Source organism: Asparagus officinalis, chromosome 9, assembly GCF_001876935.1.
Source record: "Asparagus officinalis chromosome 9, Aspof.V1, whole genome shotgun sequence".
Classification (NCBI taxonomy): domain Eukaryota; kingdom Viridiplantae; phylum Streptophyta; class Magnoliopsida; order Asparagales; family Asparagaceae; genus Asparagus; species Asparagus officinalis.
In genome coordinates, this window is record NC_033802.1 from 60,729,743 (window position 1) to 60,746,305 (window position 16,563).

The 16,563-nt window shown below is 34.5% G+C and overlaps 2 protein-coding genes across 6 annotated transcripts; one reads left to right on the forward strand and one right to left on the reverse strand.

Annotated features, from left to right (window-relative positions):
• LOC109824844 (mitogen-activated protein kinase 9-like) lies at positions 807 to 2,622 on the forward strand. 3 transcript variants are annotated; one of them, XM_020391494.1, is made up of 6 exons: positions 807 to 842; positions 1,261 to 1,390; positions 1,485 to 1,513; positions 1,661 to 1,726; positions 1,858 to 1,965; positions 2,140 to 2,622. In XM_020391494.1, the coding sequence occupies exons 2-6, from the start codon at positions 1,267 to 1,269 to the stop codon at positions 2,602 to 2,604; spliced, it is 792 nt and encodes a 263-aa protein (XP_020247083.1). In that variant the 5' UTR covers positions 807 to 842; positions 1,261 to 1,266; the 3' UTR covers positions 2,605 to 2,622. The 3 variants fall into 3 exon arrangements, with proteins under 3 accessions (XP_020247083.1, XP_020247081.1, XP_020247082.1); XM_020391492.1 differs by lacking the exon at positions 807 to 842 and having other exon boundaries at positions 853 to 1,390; XM_020391493.1 differs by lacking the exon at positions 807 to 842 and having other exon boundaries at positions 855 to 1,390; positions 2,173 to 2,622.
• LOC109824646 lies at positions 4,307 to 9,687 on the reverse strand. Of its 3 annotated transcripts, XR_002242717.1 has the most exons (5): positions 9,353 to 9,687; positions 6,680 to 7,027; positions 5,684 to 6,273; positions 5,370 to 5,561; positions 4,880 to 4,974 (listed from the first exon to the last, which is right to left on the reverse strand). XR_002242717.1 is itself a non-coding variant. In XM_020391280.1 (4 exons), the coding sequence occupies exons 1-4, from the start codon at positions 9,371 to 9,373 to the stop codon at positions 4,491 to 4,493; spliced, it is 981 nt and encodes a 326-aa protein (XP_020246869.1). In that variant the 5' UTR covers positions 9,374 to 9,686; the 3' UTR covers positions 4,307 to 4,490. The 3 variants fall into 3 exon arrangements, 2 of the variants coding, with proteins under 2 accessions (XP_020246869.1, XP_020246868.1); XM_020391280.1 differs by lacking the exons at positions 4,880 to 4,974; positions 5,370 to 5,561 and adding an exon at positions 4,307 to 4,512 and having other exon boundaries at positions 9,353 to 9,686; XM_020391279.1 differs by lacking the exon at positions 4,880 to 4,974 and having other exon boundaries at positions 5,060 to 5,561.

The following is a 16,563-nucleotide window of genomic DNA, read 5'->3' on the forward strand; positions in this document are numbered from 1 at the left end:
AAATTGATAATACAAAACCCTAACCCTATTATGAGATCTCTTGGGGCTTATATAGGCCCTACACAACTTACACATAACCCCCTACATATATTACTAATGTCAACAGTAAGTACATCATATGTCACCCTTATGAGGCTGGATGGGCGTCGAAATTGAAATCATGGACTCCCACCTGGTGCGTGACGCAAAAGTAGTAGATTCATTCAACTTGCTATGATAGATTGAAGAGTTCTTGAAATGATCTGATGACATTGCTTCCTTAAATGCCAGTCTCTCCAAGCTTAACCACTGAATTTATTCTGTTAAACCGATATAAAGAGTACATGGAAAATAATTAGTGAGGAGTTGGGACTTGTATAAAGAGTACATGGAAAAGAATTAGTGAGGAGTTGGGACTTTTGTAATTTGTTATTCTGAGTGTATGTCGCAAATATTAGTAAAAAATTAAAGAGAAAATAATCTAGGACAAATTGCTAACGGACCATAAGACACAGAAAAATATATTGCTAGAGGTTTATCGCGGGAGATGCACACTAATTTGTGAGCGTTCATGCAGTTATACCCCGTTGCGGTAGCCCATCAAGAAAGGCCAACCTTCTCGACCAAACCCAATAAATATGTCGGATTTGTATCCGGATCTTATCAAGATCCGACCCATTATCGGCTAAAACTGGGTCGTTAAGGCCGTTAACACCAGCGAGCTGTGAGGTCTCCCCTTGTTCCCGCCATTTCTTAAGGATCTCTAACCGTCGGATCCTGATCACTATATAGGTTCTCAACCGAGAGCAAATTCAATAATCTTATAACTCGGAAGAAAAAGACAGAAGCTCCTCCTTCTGAAGGTGAAAAAGAATTTTTTTTTTGAACTCATCTGATTCAGTTGAACTTGTCCATTCTCTTATGGATCTAATTTTTCGTAGTTTTTGGCATTATTTGTGTCGATTATCTTTATGTTTATTCAATGTAATTGGATAGCTTGCATCACTATATGATATTGTAACTTTATGGGTTTCCAAGGTTTTATTTAGTAATTTACTGAATTATAGTCGAGTTATTAGTATTTATGTAAGACAAAATCATTTCTCAAAGAAATCCTTCAACAATTTTTGATTTACATGCCTGAAGTTATCCATACTCTGATTTGCTTCTGATATTTTGGACTAAGACCTTGAAAGAGAGAACCTTCAAAAGTTTTCTCAGAGTATGAGTTTCTATATTTCCCCCCCTCTATTAAGTAACTTTTTATTACGCGATTCGCAGAAAAAAATGAGTGAAGAAACTGAAGCTAATTCATCTGAGCGACGATCAGCCCCACGTCTGAACCAGAGGATTCTTTCATCGTTATCGAGGAGATCCGTATCTGCTCATCCTTGGCATGATCTTGAGATAGGTAACTTCCTCAATTCACTTGAAACAATTTCTCATTGAGTTTTTGATCTCAAACAATGTATTGAAAATGGTTTCACATGTAACTCCTTGTGCAGGTCCAGATGCTCCTGCAATTTTTAATGTTGTAAGTATCTTCGGTATATAAGACTGAATTTAAAAAGGAAGTAGTTTTAGGTTGTATATAATGTCATAATAAGAATATCAGATTCATTACTTCTACCTTCATTTTTTTTTCCTTTCGCTTTATATTTTCTATATCCATTTGGTGTAGGGTGTGGAAATAACGAAAGGGAGTAAGGTTAAATATGAACTTGACAAGAAAACAGGATTGATCAAGGTTTGTGAAATTTATGTCTAACCGGTTTGCTTTAATTTAGAAATTATAACTAAGGAATGATTGCTTCAGGTTATTGCAAGTTTCTTGATGATTATTTATTTTCTAAGTCCTAATTTTACAATACTTTGTAGGTTGATCGAGTTTTATATTCATCTGTTGTGTATCCTCATAATTATGGTTTCATTCCTCGTACACTTTGCGAAGACAATGACCCCATGGATGTGTTGGTCCTCATGCAGGTATACATAGTTTTTATTCATGGGAAGCATTAACTTGTTCACCATAATATATAATCTTTATCCTATGTGTTGGTCCTAACTTTAATTTCTTTATTCTTGTTAACTTTCATTGTATCATTTAATGTTAGCAACAAGTTAGGATTTTTAACCGTATCTGCATTTTCTTTAAGATAGGTAGCTAGCTTTTTAAGCTATGAACTTATGCAGAGCACAAATGAAGCAGACTTCTTCACTGAATACGGCAAAGCGAGCCGATACCAGATTCATGAGGTGGTCGGCAAGGGAAGTTATGGGGTCGTCGACGCGGCCGTGGATACCCACAATAGAGAGAAAGTGACAATCAAGAAGATAAACGATGTCTTCAAGCATGTTTCGGATGCTACTCGCATCCTGCGAGAAATCAAATTGCTTGGGCTGCTCCGCCACCCTGACATTGTAGAAATTAGGCACATAATGCTTCCTCCCTCACGGAGAGAATTTAAAGATATTTATGTTGTTATCGAGTTGATGGAATCTAACCTTAATCAAGTTATCAAGGCAAATGACAATCTCATGCCTGAACACCATCAGTTTTTTATGTACCAGCTTCTGCGAACTATGAAGTATATCCATAGCTATGAAGTATATCCACATTGGTGAATGCCTTTTTTTTTTTGCTGGCTTGATTGTGCGTTGACAACTATTTTTCTCTAACAATATCAATGGTTGTTTTTTGTGTGTTATTGGTTATCAGCCAATGTTTTCCATCGGGACTTGAAGCTAAGATCAACAAACTTTTTCTTGATTGTGCGGTCACTTTTATCACGTGCACCATATATATGGTTGATTAGGTTCCTTCTCTATGGACAATATTCTAATTAGTCCTGTGAGATAATGTTTAATTGACATTCATCTTGTGTATTGTGTATAAGTTCAATGCATAATTATGAAAACATTATTAATTTTGACTCTTGTAGTTTCTTAATATGTATCACATGTAATGTATGTATCCATATGTTTGATACATGGTTTAAATTAAATAAATCTTAATGAAATGAATAAATAACAAAAGAATAAATTAAAAATTTTACCACGTGCATTGCACGTGCAATCCAACTAGTATATATATATGTGTGTGTGTGAGAGAGAGAGAGAGAGAGAGAGAGATCTGATTAAAAATTTCCCTTGCAACAAAAAGGAAATAGAAAAACGATTTTATAATTATGTCAAAACCAATCTACAATTAAATTTCATCGGTACTTATTTAAAATGGATCCAAAAAAAAGTGCTCGGAAATTGACTAAGAAACTCTTAATTCATAGAAACATGTTACAATATATAAAATACCAGTATCATATACAATATACAATACGATTCATAGTCCTCATCAAAACTTCACATTGCATAAATCTATAAATTTGGAGGAAAAAAGAGTAGCAACACTTATTGTTACAGCCATTAGTAAGCCAAACCCTCCACCCCAAAAGTACTATCAACCCTTAATGACAAACCTTGACGGGTTAACTATCCGATTACCCGCACGCCCTTTACCAAACAGTCTAAATTCACAAATATATGAAGGGGTAAAGCTACACAACGGTGAGCTTACCACCACCTCCTCACATTCACCAATCTCCCAAATCACTCTATCAAAATAATCAACACCACATGGTAACTCAATCGGACCTTCACGAGGGTAACCATAAACACTCTCAGCCTCATCAAGCAACTCCTTGAATGAGGGGTGATTAATGAACTCCGTTCGGATCATGAACCGCTGCTTATCGGGTCCAACATAAACGATAACCTGCCCGACCCGTGGCCAAGACTTGGACTTGGTTATGTGCCATCCTCGTGAGCTATTCTTTCTATGACCGAGTGATTTGCATCGCTCTAGGGTTTTGAGTATCAAACCTTTAGGCTATGTTTGGTTCGAGAGAAAGGGAGAGAAAAGAAAAGGAAAGAGAAAGTAAAAAGAAAGGAAAAGAAAAAGAAAAGAAAATGATATTCTTTTTATTATTTGGTTAGAAAGAATATTGTAAGGAAAGTTAGAAGAAAATTCATAAGAAAGTTATTTTCTCTTGTTTGGTTGCCTTTCTGAGGAAAAGAGGAAGAAAATTATCACAACATAATTTTAATTCATACTTTTTTTATTTAGATTTAGATTTTAAATAATTTACAAAAAATAATTAAATTAAATTGTAATTCTGTCATATTTTCAAAAAAAATTACAAGTTATTGTTCATGTTTACACAATCTTAATTCAAAAAAATTTAGTCAAATTTACGATGACTCTAATTAACAAGAGGATACAAGAAAGGTCAATGAAAGAACCAAAACAAATCTAAAGTAAATGTCATGATATTCCTAATATAAAGTATAATCCATTTCTAGTCACAGAGTCTATTACAATCAATTTTATATAAAAAATCTTAACCAACAAAATCTATTACAATCAATTTCATATATAGAGAATCTTAACCAGAGAGAGAGAGAAAAATATGTTGAAGTCCTTGGTTTTTGACTTTAGTGAGCCCATCAAAACATCAATCTCGCATCCTTCTTCCCCTGAAATTAATTCAAAAAATTTCAAATAAGTAGAATATAAACATCAAAAACCTATAAAATTGATTGTAATAGATCACAAAACAGAATTAACAAAGACCCAAACTTAGTCCTTGGTTCCTACTACAGAAAGACTTGCCGAAAAAGCTCATTTTCATAACAAACAGAGGAAACTGATGGTTAAAATATTATATTGACATGATCATATGTGCATAAACTCCAGAAGCAAAGGGAAGCAAACATACATAGTAAGACACACAGACATCACAATAAAATGAAAGAACTTATAGATGAAGTTAATCAGAGCATATAAGTTATAACAAAAAGTTCCTATCTATTAGTAATTTCATAAGGTACTCAACAATTACAGATACCGCCTACTAACAGTCAATCTATCTAATCATCAAGCTATGGAAAGCTTAAACATACAACCAATCACGCGAGCAAATAATCACATTTGACAACCTAAGATGCACATTAAACAAAACCATTGTAGAGTGTAAAAGTGGAGTGGGTGTTGAATTATTAGGTGGAAGAGAGGGAAGATGATGTGGAGTGTTAAAAAGTAAAAAGTAGGGTGTTGAAAAACAAAACCATTGTTGATAGTCTAAGCTCCAGAAGCAAAGGCAAGCAAACATACATAGTAAGACACACAGACATCACAATAAAATGAAAGAACTTACAGATGAAGTTAATCAGAGCATATAAGTTATAACAAAAAGTTCCTATCTATTAGTAATTTCATAAGGTACTCAACAATTACAGATACCACCTACTAACAGTCAATCTATCTAATCATCAAGCTATGGAAAGCTTAAACATACAACCAATCACGCGAGCAAATAATCACATTTGACAACCTAAGATGCACATTTAAAATCTCGCATCCATGCCTAGACAAGTAGGAAACAACTCATTTCTTGAATCATAAGTGATATATCTCAGTTCCTCCAACATATGTGTGCAGTATAAACCCAAACTACTGCATGTATTCACACACCAACATATGTCTGCAGGTGAATTAATGGCAACAAACTAAAGGTGAGCATGTCCTGCAAATTAAAAATAAAGAGTACCACAATTTCATATGCATCAGAATGTAGAATATATCACATGCAAGTATGCCCATCCAAGCTTTTATATTAGGCAAAGGAATGTTTCATTGCAAAATTACCTCCTAGTACCGATACCAAGATTGTGTGATGCCCATCCAAGCTTAATCTCCAACCACCTTTTCCTCCGATGAATTGGTAACCCAATAAAGTTTCTTCCTCGAGCCGCATCCTCGGTAAGATAGTCGTAGGCTACAAGCTGTTCGTCCTCATTGAGCCCTTCAACTTTTGAAAGCTCCTCAAATATCTCTCCTTCTGTGTAAAAACGAGGACCGGTCTTCCAAATTGCAGAAGCAATTGACTCCATTCCGCTTTTTAGCCCATCAAGCTCTTCACCCAAGTTGCTAGTGGCACTATGCTTTCTTTTATATATCACCTTTGAAGATGTTCCCGTTGCAGAACGGGTTTTGGGATCTTGTTCTTTACCTTTTGAAGGGCCGATGCATTCTATATCATTCTCTTGAACAGCTTCTCTATCATCTTGATTTGTATTGATAGAACTTGATTCATCTCTTTCATTTTCTATGCGAACACGTCTTTCTTTGATAGTTTCAGAAGCTAAACCAACAGCCCTGTCTTTCCCATAAATGATTTGCAAGTGTTCAAAACACGGTACAGGTTTGTAACGAAATTGTTTTGCTCCGGGATGTGCCTATTAATAGATAAAGAATCAACTTCCACCATTGATAAGTCTTTTCAAGGGCACAAAATTAAGTAAACATTTAAGAGCGAAGAATTAGCTTAATGATATTAAGCTTATGCCATTAATAAATAATAAGTTATATAGTTGGAAAGCTACCTCTATGAGTGATTACAGAGAGATTTTATGACTTTAAGTAATAGTTTCTGGATGCAATTTAACAGTTAGATAAATTTTGATATTACTAACTGCAGCATCATTCCATATTTGTAATGCAATACAAAGTAACATCCATTAGAAGTAATTATTCTAACCAATAAAGCCCCTGTGGGTAGGTCTAATATTTGTTACACCTTTATGTAATCTTAAATATTAGAACAATTACCAAAATTAATAAATGACTAATTATTCAACGTACCTTTATGTAATCTTCCCAAACTTTTGGCTCCGCATCCATCATCCTTGTCACTCGATTAAATGCAAATCCACTAGAAGAATTCTGCATGTCTTGAAATGCGCCCATATCTCTTTTAAGTGTCTTCAATCGGTTTTTAATATGATCCACTTCAACCTTTATTCCACATTTAGCATATAACTCTGCACATGTTGCTTGATAAGCATGATATGAGAAACTTCGATCGGGCTTTTGCCCTTTGTGCACTTGTTCTTTCAATGTTTCAGTTAAGCAAATATCCATCTTCTCTGTCCATACAATATTTTTCTTTGAACTTGATTGAGTTCCAAGTTGTGAATCCATATGAACGGTCTGCTTGTTAATATGCAACATTACTTAAAAGATTAGTATTTGACAAGCGAAACATATATATATATATAAATGCAACTAGATACAAAGTATGGAGAGAATATGTGTAAGGTGAAATATTCAGGAACATATGATTGACTAAATCTTGAATGTATACATCACCAGTATACATTACTTTGCCCTGTGGCTTTCGCATTGTACTACTAGTGCTCAATAGCAGTGTGAAATGTGCAAGTGGAACAAACCCACACAACAAGCCAGCTCAGAGATGATCTTTATTCACACCTCCTGAATCTAACTAGGGTTTCTATTTGGCCTTCAGATCACTGTAATCTTAGGAAGAAAAAAATAGAAACAATCAGCATGTAGCTTCCCCGTAAGATCATCATACTTTTTCTGAAACTACACAGGAAATTAATTTGCAAGAACAGTCTCAATTTTTATTGAAGAACAGTAGTCAGCTCAGAGCCAAAAGAATGTATTTACAGTACTAATTCAATCACAGTCCATGACCTAAGAACATAAATGGAGGAAAAATTAAATTAAAGAATGCACCATGGATATCAGATCAATAGCCTAAATGCACAGAAGCTCAATATTATGAAACTGTAAGTTGTGAAATTGCAACTCGAATGTTGACCAGACAATCAAAATATATTAGCTCACTCATACGATCCAGAGTATCTAAAAACACATTTACTTTTTATTTGAAAAATGAAAATATTTCTAATAATCTCTCCACATATCATCGGCTATTTTTTGCCTTAGAATTTCTCCTCGTCTATACTCTTCATTATCATTTACAGGAGCTTCTTCAACATCTATCATCTGGTTCAAAACTTCCTGATCAACTTGTTCAAGAAGCCCCTCATCAGGATCAACACCCATTAGAAAATTATGTAGGATAGTACATGCATAAATGATATCTTTTTGTGTTTCAATTGGATAATGAGGTTCTGTTCCACTACCCAAGATTGGAAATCGCTTCTTCAAGACTCCAAAAGCACGCTCAATTGCATTTCGCAGTGAAGAGTGGCGATGGTTATACACTTCACGAGGACTTTCAGGTTGTCTTGTTGAATATTCCTTGAGGTGATAACGCGTGCTCCTAAATATTTTTGAGCTAAGATTGATCTATCTATATACTCCACTTGGTAGATATTAGTTGTCATAATAGCACCTGCATATGCTGCATATGCAGCCACAATCCCTGCTGAATATTTTATATTTTTCCTTTGTATAGCCCATTCATCATCTTCTTTTGTCTACAAATTCAAACACTTTCTATAGTAAGCACGTCACAATCATAACCAACAACCCTCAAGAGAGGGAGAAATTTCTCTTTTTATCAGGTACAAAGTGAGGAAAAGAACTCAAATATTACAACAGGTTTTCATGTGAATTCTAAAACAGAGAATGAAAGTCACAGTTGAAATAGCATGCAACTCTTCCTTTAGCATTAACAGCCTCAAAACAGAGAAGCGATAAATCACAAGGAAAGCATGTTAACAGAAATTTAAGTAACTTCACACAGAATAACAAGATTTTCTTAACGTGTCCACATTTTGACAAGGGTGCTCCGACATGTGGTCAAGCTGTTCTTGATGCAACTCACAATATTTAGCTTGTTGTCTAAATATGCTTGCAGCTAAACCAATTAGAAAAGTTGCACGGCTTAATAATTTATACTAAGAATAGAATGCCCCACTGTTCAAATGAACAAACCCCAACCCTAGTACTCCGACATGTGGTCAGGTATATTTTTGCAAGCCAAATAATTGGTTGCATTATGTGTATATATGTGCCAACCTATTTCAGTATTCATTGCAAGGACAAGCTTCCAACTCAACACTAACAACCACTACCCCACAAGCATACGACTATTACGCTAGAATTCCAAATACAAATACAAGGTCCTTATGTACTTCCTATTACTCAGAACTCAGAAGTCTATTATGTACTTCCAAATACAAATACAAGGTCCACATATCTATCTCGTAAATGCCTAGATCAAAATTTGATTCACAAATTTGGGATAAATCACTCTGTGTAGCACTCAACTAAAGTTGTATTGTGGAACTGAATTGGATAAATCACTGGTAAGTACCATGTTTTTTTTTGAAACATACAACAAATCATAAGGAAACAAGATCAAATCCACTCAACTAATGCTTCAATTTTTTTCCAGTATATCGCCTCAATAGAATCTAGGGTTCATGATACTAAGAAATAAACAGCAATTGTATCAACAAATATCAACTTAATCACCTATAAAACCATTAAAAAATGAGATCTCCAATCCGAAACAAAAATATGAGCATAACTTACCTCGAATGAATTTGGATTCATGTTGACAGAGAGATCCAAGAGCTCAAGCTGACGAGAGCTCGATTGGAGATCGGGATTCTCAAGCTGACGAGGAGAGGTCGGCGTTGAACTAGGGTTTGATCGAGAGAAGAGAGCAGCGGAGAGAAATCGGGATCGGGATCGAGGATCGGGATCGCCGCGCGTCGAGACGAGTTTGGCGACGAGACGAGGAGAGATCGGGATCGCCGCGCGTCGGGGGATTTTTTCCGTCGCTCTCCCTCGTTTTCACGAGAGCAACGGAGAGAAATGGGGAAAGAAAAATTAGCTCTCTGTTTTTCTGCAGTGAAAATGATTTTCTTTTTCTTTTTTGTTTTCTTTTAAACCAAACACCATAAACTCACTTTCTCTTTTATTTTACTTTCCTTTCTCCCACTTTCTATCAAACCAAACAGAGCCTTACTCTCTCTTTCTTCCATACTCTTTGATCTCCCCATCTAATAAAGAAAAAGTTATGGTAGAGGATGAAGATAAAGAGATAGTGTTACTCATGACTAATGGATGCGAGCTTTTAAAGGCGAGACATTTTTCAAAAATAAATGAAGGGGAGGGAGAGACTAGTGTAGGGAGGATTAGGAGAGGAAAAAATAATGAATGTTGTTAAACTATAGCTAATTATAAGTGCTTAACTAGTTTAGGGTTAATTGCACTGAGATGATTTATAAATGAAGGGGAGGGAGAGACTAGTGTAGGGAGGATTAGGAGAAGGAAAAAAACTAAATGTTGTTAAACTACAGCTAACTATAAGTACTTAATTAGTTTAGGGTTAATTGCACTTAGATGAGGTATAGCTTCACCAACTTAATTTGCGCTTCAATGACCCCAGCTGTTAGAGCATCTCCAACAGTTTCCCCAAAAATTTCGCCAAAATGGGGAAGCAAAAGTCATATTCTCCAAATTATTTTTGCTCCAACTCCAACAACTTTCCCATTTTGAAGAATTCTGCATTTATTACAATAATAATAATATTTTACATCCCTATTTTGGGATGCTCTTGTGCATTAGAACTGCCCCCATGGCTTTTTTTGTAATTACAGATTTGTTTTATATTTATTTTCTCCTCCATCCCGTTTTGAAGAACGTGCTGTATTTATGACAAAGCTCTCCCCAAATATTTAAAGAATGTCTCATATTTGGGGAAGACTCAACTTTTTTTCTCCTCCATCCCTATTTTGGGGAATGTGATGGGGAATCTGTTAGACCAAAAAAATCCCAAAATTCTCCAAAAGTGAGAATACCAATAAAATGGGGAAGCTGTTGGAGATGCTCTTATAAATCAATGCACTTTACCCTAAAAAAAATTTTCATTTAATAAAAACATAAACCGCATTATAATTTTTTCTAAAATACCAAAATAGCACCCAAGCTACCCCACCCCACCCCCCAACAGTAAAAGAACCCAATTTTATAACTTCTCTAAAATTATTGTGCCCTAGAGAGGGACAGCGGATTGTGACCTCAATAACGTAGGGCATCACCAAAATTTGATGTGGGAGAAGGAAAGTTGTGCTACTTGGTTTGACTCTGGATTAGAGTTTCATGTTTAGGGGTTGTTTGGTTGTTTTCCGAAAAAAACCGAAAACGAAAAACTCACATTTCAACTCATTTCAAGAGATTTCAAGACATTTCCCGTTTTTTTTTGTTTCGCAATAAAATCACTGTCACGTCACCGCCATGTCACATAAGAAATAAATCTAGCCGCAAATAGTAGCAGTGTTTCGATATCCATTTCTTGTGTTTGTTTGAACATAAAAAAAGAAATGGAAATCAGCCGCAATAGTAACAGTGTTTTCAACAATTAAATAATTTGTTTTATTCACAGTCACTGTTTCAACAGTGCTTTTAGTAATTAAAAATTGATTGAAGTGATATTTCCAAGTGTTTTCAGAGGTTTTTGGTGTGAAAATACTTTTCTCAAAAATCTGACGTGGCATCCTACGTGGCACCCTAATTTCTTTAAGGGTATGTTTGTTTGGCTAAAAAAATTAGGAAATCAAAGAAATGGAAATTATTTCTAAGAAGAATTGTTTTCGGAGTGTTTAGTTTGCTAAAAAAAGAAGGAAATCAAAGAAATTGAGATGAGATGAGATGAGCTGTCACCTTATTATAGGATGATGTGAGTGATTTTAAAAAAAAACTTGTTTTGATGTTGTTTGGTTGGCCAAAAAAATAAGAAAATGAATTATAAGAAACATATTTCTTGTAATAGGTTGTTTTCTTTTGTTTAGTTCATTCTTAAAAATAAGAAAATAGACGAGATGAGATGAGTTGTTATTATATTATTGGATGATGTGACTCACACTTAAGAAAATTATTTTCTTAGCTTTTTGGGAGGAAATGTGTGGAAATGAAATGTTAATGAGATGAGATTAGTTGTCACCATCTTATTGGATGATGTGAGTGATTTGAAATGATAAGATGAGATGAGTTGAGTAATGTTATGAATAAAAATAATATTTTATTAGATGTGGTGGATAAGTTGTTGGATGAAAATAATATTTTATTAGATATGGTGGATGTGATGGATAAGTTGTTGGATGAAAATAATATTTTATTAGATGTGGTGGATGAGTTGTTGGATGGTGGATGTGATGGATAAGTTGTTGGATGAAAATAATATTTTATTAGATGTGGTGGATGAGTTGTTGGATAAAAATAATATTTTTTGGATGAAAATAATATTTTATTAGATGTGGTGGATGAGTTGTTGGATAAAAATAATATTTTATTAGATTTTGTGGGTGGGTTTTAGGGATGGAAATGGATGAAATTGTACTTTTTGAGTTTTCTTGGTTTTCATTTCTATTTCTTAGTTTTTTAGGAAATAACCAAACAGACCCTAAATCACAAAACGAAACAAACATGTAATTTGGAAATCGATTAAAATCAAAATCCTACGTGACAGGAGGGGTTTCTAGAAATCTGACGTGGCAGGGGGGAGGGGTGGTTCTTTTTCATAGCAAACAAACAACCCCTTAAGGTAAATGGATGAGAGTTTGATGCAAAGCTTGACCATCTTGAACTTGCATTCACGTTTGCATGTGTTGAGATTGAGGTGAGACAAGGTAAAAATGGGAGCCATATAGCATAGGGGTAGTTTAATGTAAATTAGGAAAAGAATGGCCCCAGACTGTCATATGACATGTCATGTGGGAATATTCCATGAATATTCTACAATGTTATAAACTTTAGGACATTACACTAGTGGAAAACCAGGAATCGTTGACGGGCATTCCCGTCAAGAATGCCTAAATCCCCGTCGGCGATAAATATCCTTGACGGCTTCCTGTTGGGAACATGGTTGATGTTACAATATCTCTTGTATTTTGATGATAACAAATCATTATTTATCTGACATATTTTACTGTAGATTCAAGATATACATCTCAAAGCAACAATCAAGTTATTAAGGCTATTTCAAAGACAAGATTTCAAAAATCAAAAGATGAAGTTCAAAAGATGTAATTCTGTCAATTCTGTCTTTTCTTTTAGAAACTTTGTACAAGCCTTGATCACACACACAACTCACTAATCACTTAGAAAATCATAGAAAATATTCTAAGTATAATCCTAAGTCTAATCAACGAATGAATAACATTTTAAACTATTGAAAATATGTATAACATAGTTTCTGGCCGACCAAAGAAATGTCTGGTCGACCAGATATAATAACCAGATACAGAGATTCAGAAATTTCTCTGTCTGGTCGACCAGATATGGACCTGGTCGACCAGAGGCTTCAGTCTCGACAACACAGTTTTCAGGAAGCCTGTCTGGTCGACCATACAGTCAATCTGGTCGACCATACAAGTTCCAGGAAGACTTTCTGGTCGACCAGGCCTCAATCTGGTCGACCATACAGTCATTTCTAACAGTTATTTTTTCAAAATGATTTGAACGTTTTATGAACGTTTTGACAGTTATTTTTTATATAATTTGAACTAAACTTATGCCTATAAATAAGTGTTAAGTTCTGAAGTTAAATAACAAGATTCCTTTCCATAAACTTGAGTTTTTCTTTTCTGAAGTTAAATAACAAGATTCCTTTCCATAAACTTGAGTTTTTCTTGAGTTCTTAACTCCATTTTTGAAGAGAAAAACTGAGTGTTAATTTTCAGTTTTGTTCTTGATTAAAAACTCTATTACTCTAGAACAAAAACCATTCCTATAGCCTATTGTAAGTCACTCGCATCTACACATCAAGGCTTATAGGAAGAGAAAGAGTTGTACCATTTTGTTTCAGTTTGATAATCTCTTGAAAGAAGAGATTGTTGTGGCATTGGCAATTGACGATTGTCAAGGTTGTACTGTTTGCTTGCGGGTTGCAAGTACTTGCGGTTTTGCAAGTGGAAATAGTGGAGAAATCTCAAGCGAGGCTTGGGGACTGGATGTAGGTCTGGAGGACCGAACCAGTATAAACCCTTGTGTTTGTGTATGTAATTTTCTATGATTGTCTACACATTGGTTTGATCTTTCTTACTCTTTGTGATATTATTTTATTGAAATTTAAAGTTTCCGCATTAGATTTCATAAATACTATTCAACCCCCCCTCCCCCCTTCTAGTGTTTGAGTGCCATTGCAGCGATCCTTCAATTGGTATCAGAGCAGGTTAATCAAGGATAACAATGGCTACATCATCTACATCACAGTTCAAGGAAGGACATTCTACTCAAAGACCACCACTTTTCGATGGTTCCAACTACAACTACTGGAAGTGTAGGATGAAGATCTACCTTTAATCGATAGGATTCGATCTCTGAAACATAGTGGAGTCTAATTACAACAAGCCTACTACTCCATACTCTGAATGGACATTGGTGGAAAGGACAAATGCGAATCTTGACGCCAAGGCAATGAATGCATTGTTTTGCGCAATGGATAAGAATGAATTCAACCGCGTGTCTACTTCCAACACTGCACATCAAATCTGGCACACACTTGAGGTAACCCACGAAGGAACTTCTAAGGTTAAAGACTCAAAAATTTCTGTTTTAGTGCACAGGTTTGAAATGTTCAAGATGAAAGACAACGAGACAATTGGTGAAATGTTCACAAGGTTCACCGACATCATCAACTCCCTAATTGCGTTAGGAAAGGACTATACACAAGTGGAGATGGTTAGGAAAATCCTCCGGGCTCTTACTTCGGATTGGGAAAAGAAGACTACCGCAATAGAGGAAGCCAACGACCTCTCCACATTGACAGTAGAAAATTTGATAGGGAATTTGATGGCATACGAGGTGCAACTTGAAGATCGGAAAAAGGATAATGAAGATAAGAACAAGAAGGTTCTTGCTTTCCAAGCATCTACTGATGATGAGGATTCCGATGACGAAGAAGAGTTTGAAATAATCACACGCAAATTCAGAAAATTCTTGAAGAAAGGTAAGTTCTCTTCTAGTAAATTCAAAGATACTAACAAAGTCACTTGTTTTGGTTGTAATAAGCCAGGACACTACAAGAAAGATTGTCCCCTACAACAAAAGTTAAAGTCGAAGTCTTCTAACAATTTCAACGGGTTCACAAAGAACAAGAATGAACAAGTGAAGAACAAAAAGAAGAAGGCTTTGTCGATAACATGGGATGATAGTGACCAGTCATCTTCAGATGAAGAAGAGGAAAAAGAAGATCATCAAGCGAATATGTGCTTTATGGCAAATGAATCTGATGATGATCAAGTAAGTAATCATGATGAGTTACTTGACGCATTTAACGAATTATTTTTGAAATACAAGCAACTAAATTCTTCTTTTAAAATATTAAAAAATGAAAATGAAAATTTGAATAACACTTTAGTCTCTCCTTATGCTTCACAAATAGAAGATCTTAAAGAGAAGAATAAAGAGTTATTTTCTGAAAATTACAAGTTATCTAGTCACAATCAACTTCTTAAAAAAGAATGTGATTTCTTTAAAGTTCGTATTTCAAATTTGGATGATAATGTTAAAAGTCTTAAAACCAAATATGAAACTATATTAATGAATGTAGGTAAATTTAACAAAGGAAAAGAGAATCTAGATAATCTACTTTCTTATCAATTACCTGCTAAGAGTAAACAAGGATTAGGATATGTTTCTAACTCCAGTAATGAGAAAACATACTCTTCTATGCAAAAGAAAAATTATGCTTATTTATATTCTAAATTTGTGAAAAGTAATTATCATGCACATAGTGATACATCTATGCATGCTAGTTCTAAGGTATTTTCACATAATGATAGAAAAATGCATATGAAGAAAGTTGCATGTAAGAATATTTTAAAATCCAACTACATTTGGGTTCCTAAAAATGCATGTTTAAGTGATAGAAAGATATACTTATCAAATTACAAAAAGGATATTTGTGATTCTAAAAACTATCTTTCATACAATGTAGGTAAACCAAATTCTTATTGGGTTTGGTTTCCTAAATGCTAATCTCATGGACCCAAAAGTTAAAGGGTACCAAAACATATTTCTTTTATTTTGCAGGTACCTAATAAAAGGGAAACATGGATTTTAGATAGTGGCTGTTCCAAGCACATGACCGGGAACAAGGACTTATTTTCTTCCATACAATTTAAAGATGGAGGAACTGTTACCTTCGGTGACAACAACAAGGGTCAAGTGGTAGGAATTGGAACGGTCGGTATGAACTCTAAAACTCTTATTAATAATATGTTTGATATGTTTGCTTTTGCTAGTTATTAATGAACAAGTATGTTTGCTTTTGCTTAATGAATTTTATTTTTAGCAAATATTCTTGTTATTTATCTTGGTTAACATAAGAGAAATGTTTCATAAATTTTTGAACTCATATTTTAGTTCTTCTAACCAATTCTTAAATAACTACTTGATGGTTAGTCTCTAATAACTACTTCCATGGTTATAAATAGAGAAATATTTCTTCTTAAACAACATAATACATTCAATATGACTCCCATAGAAAACTTAATTTTCATTGCAAGCTTATGTCTTCCTATTTGGATGGGAGATGTAATGGACTATGTGCATAATCTTGAAGATTTATTTGAAGTTTTAGGCCATGTTGAAGAAATATTAGGTTGTATTGAAGAAATGTATTAATTGTTTCATTATTTATTATTATCTCCCTTTCTATTCTTCTTTTTGTTAATGACAAAGGGGGAGATATATTAGAATATTGAAATATTGACAACTATTGCAATATTGAAATA

Bases quoted from the DNA above. Each gene is read 5' to 3' on its own strand.
- LOC109824844 (XM_020391492.1), top strand. From the start codon at position 1,204: ATGAGTTTCTATATTTCCCCCCCTCTATTAAGTAACTTTTTATTACGC. The intron at 1,391-1,484 runs GTAACTTCCTCA...CTCCTTGTGCAG, and splicing joins TTGGCATGATCTTGAGATAG to GTCCAGATGCTCCTGCAATT. The intron at 1,514-1,660 runs GTAAGTATCTTC...CATTTGGTGTAG, and splicing joins CTCCTGCAATTTTTAATGTT to GGTGTGGAAATAACGAAAGG.
- LOC109824646 (XM_020391279.1), bottom strand. From the start codon at position 9,373: ATGAATCCAAATTCATTCGAG. The intron at 7,028-9,352 runs GTAAGTTATGCT...ATTAACAAGCAG, and splicing joins TGAATCCAAATTCATTCGAG to ACCGTTCATATGGATTCACA. The intron at 5,562-5,683 runs GTAATTTTGCAA...TTTAATTTGCAG, and splicing joins CTTGGTATCGGTACTAGGAG to GACATGCTCACCTTTAGTTT.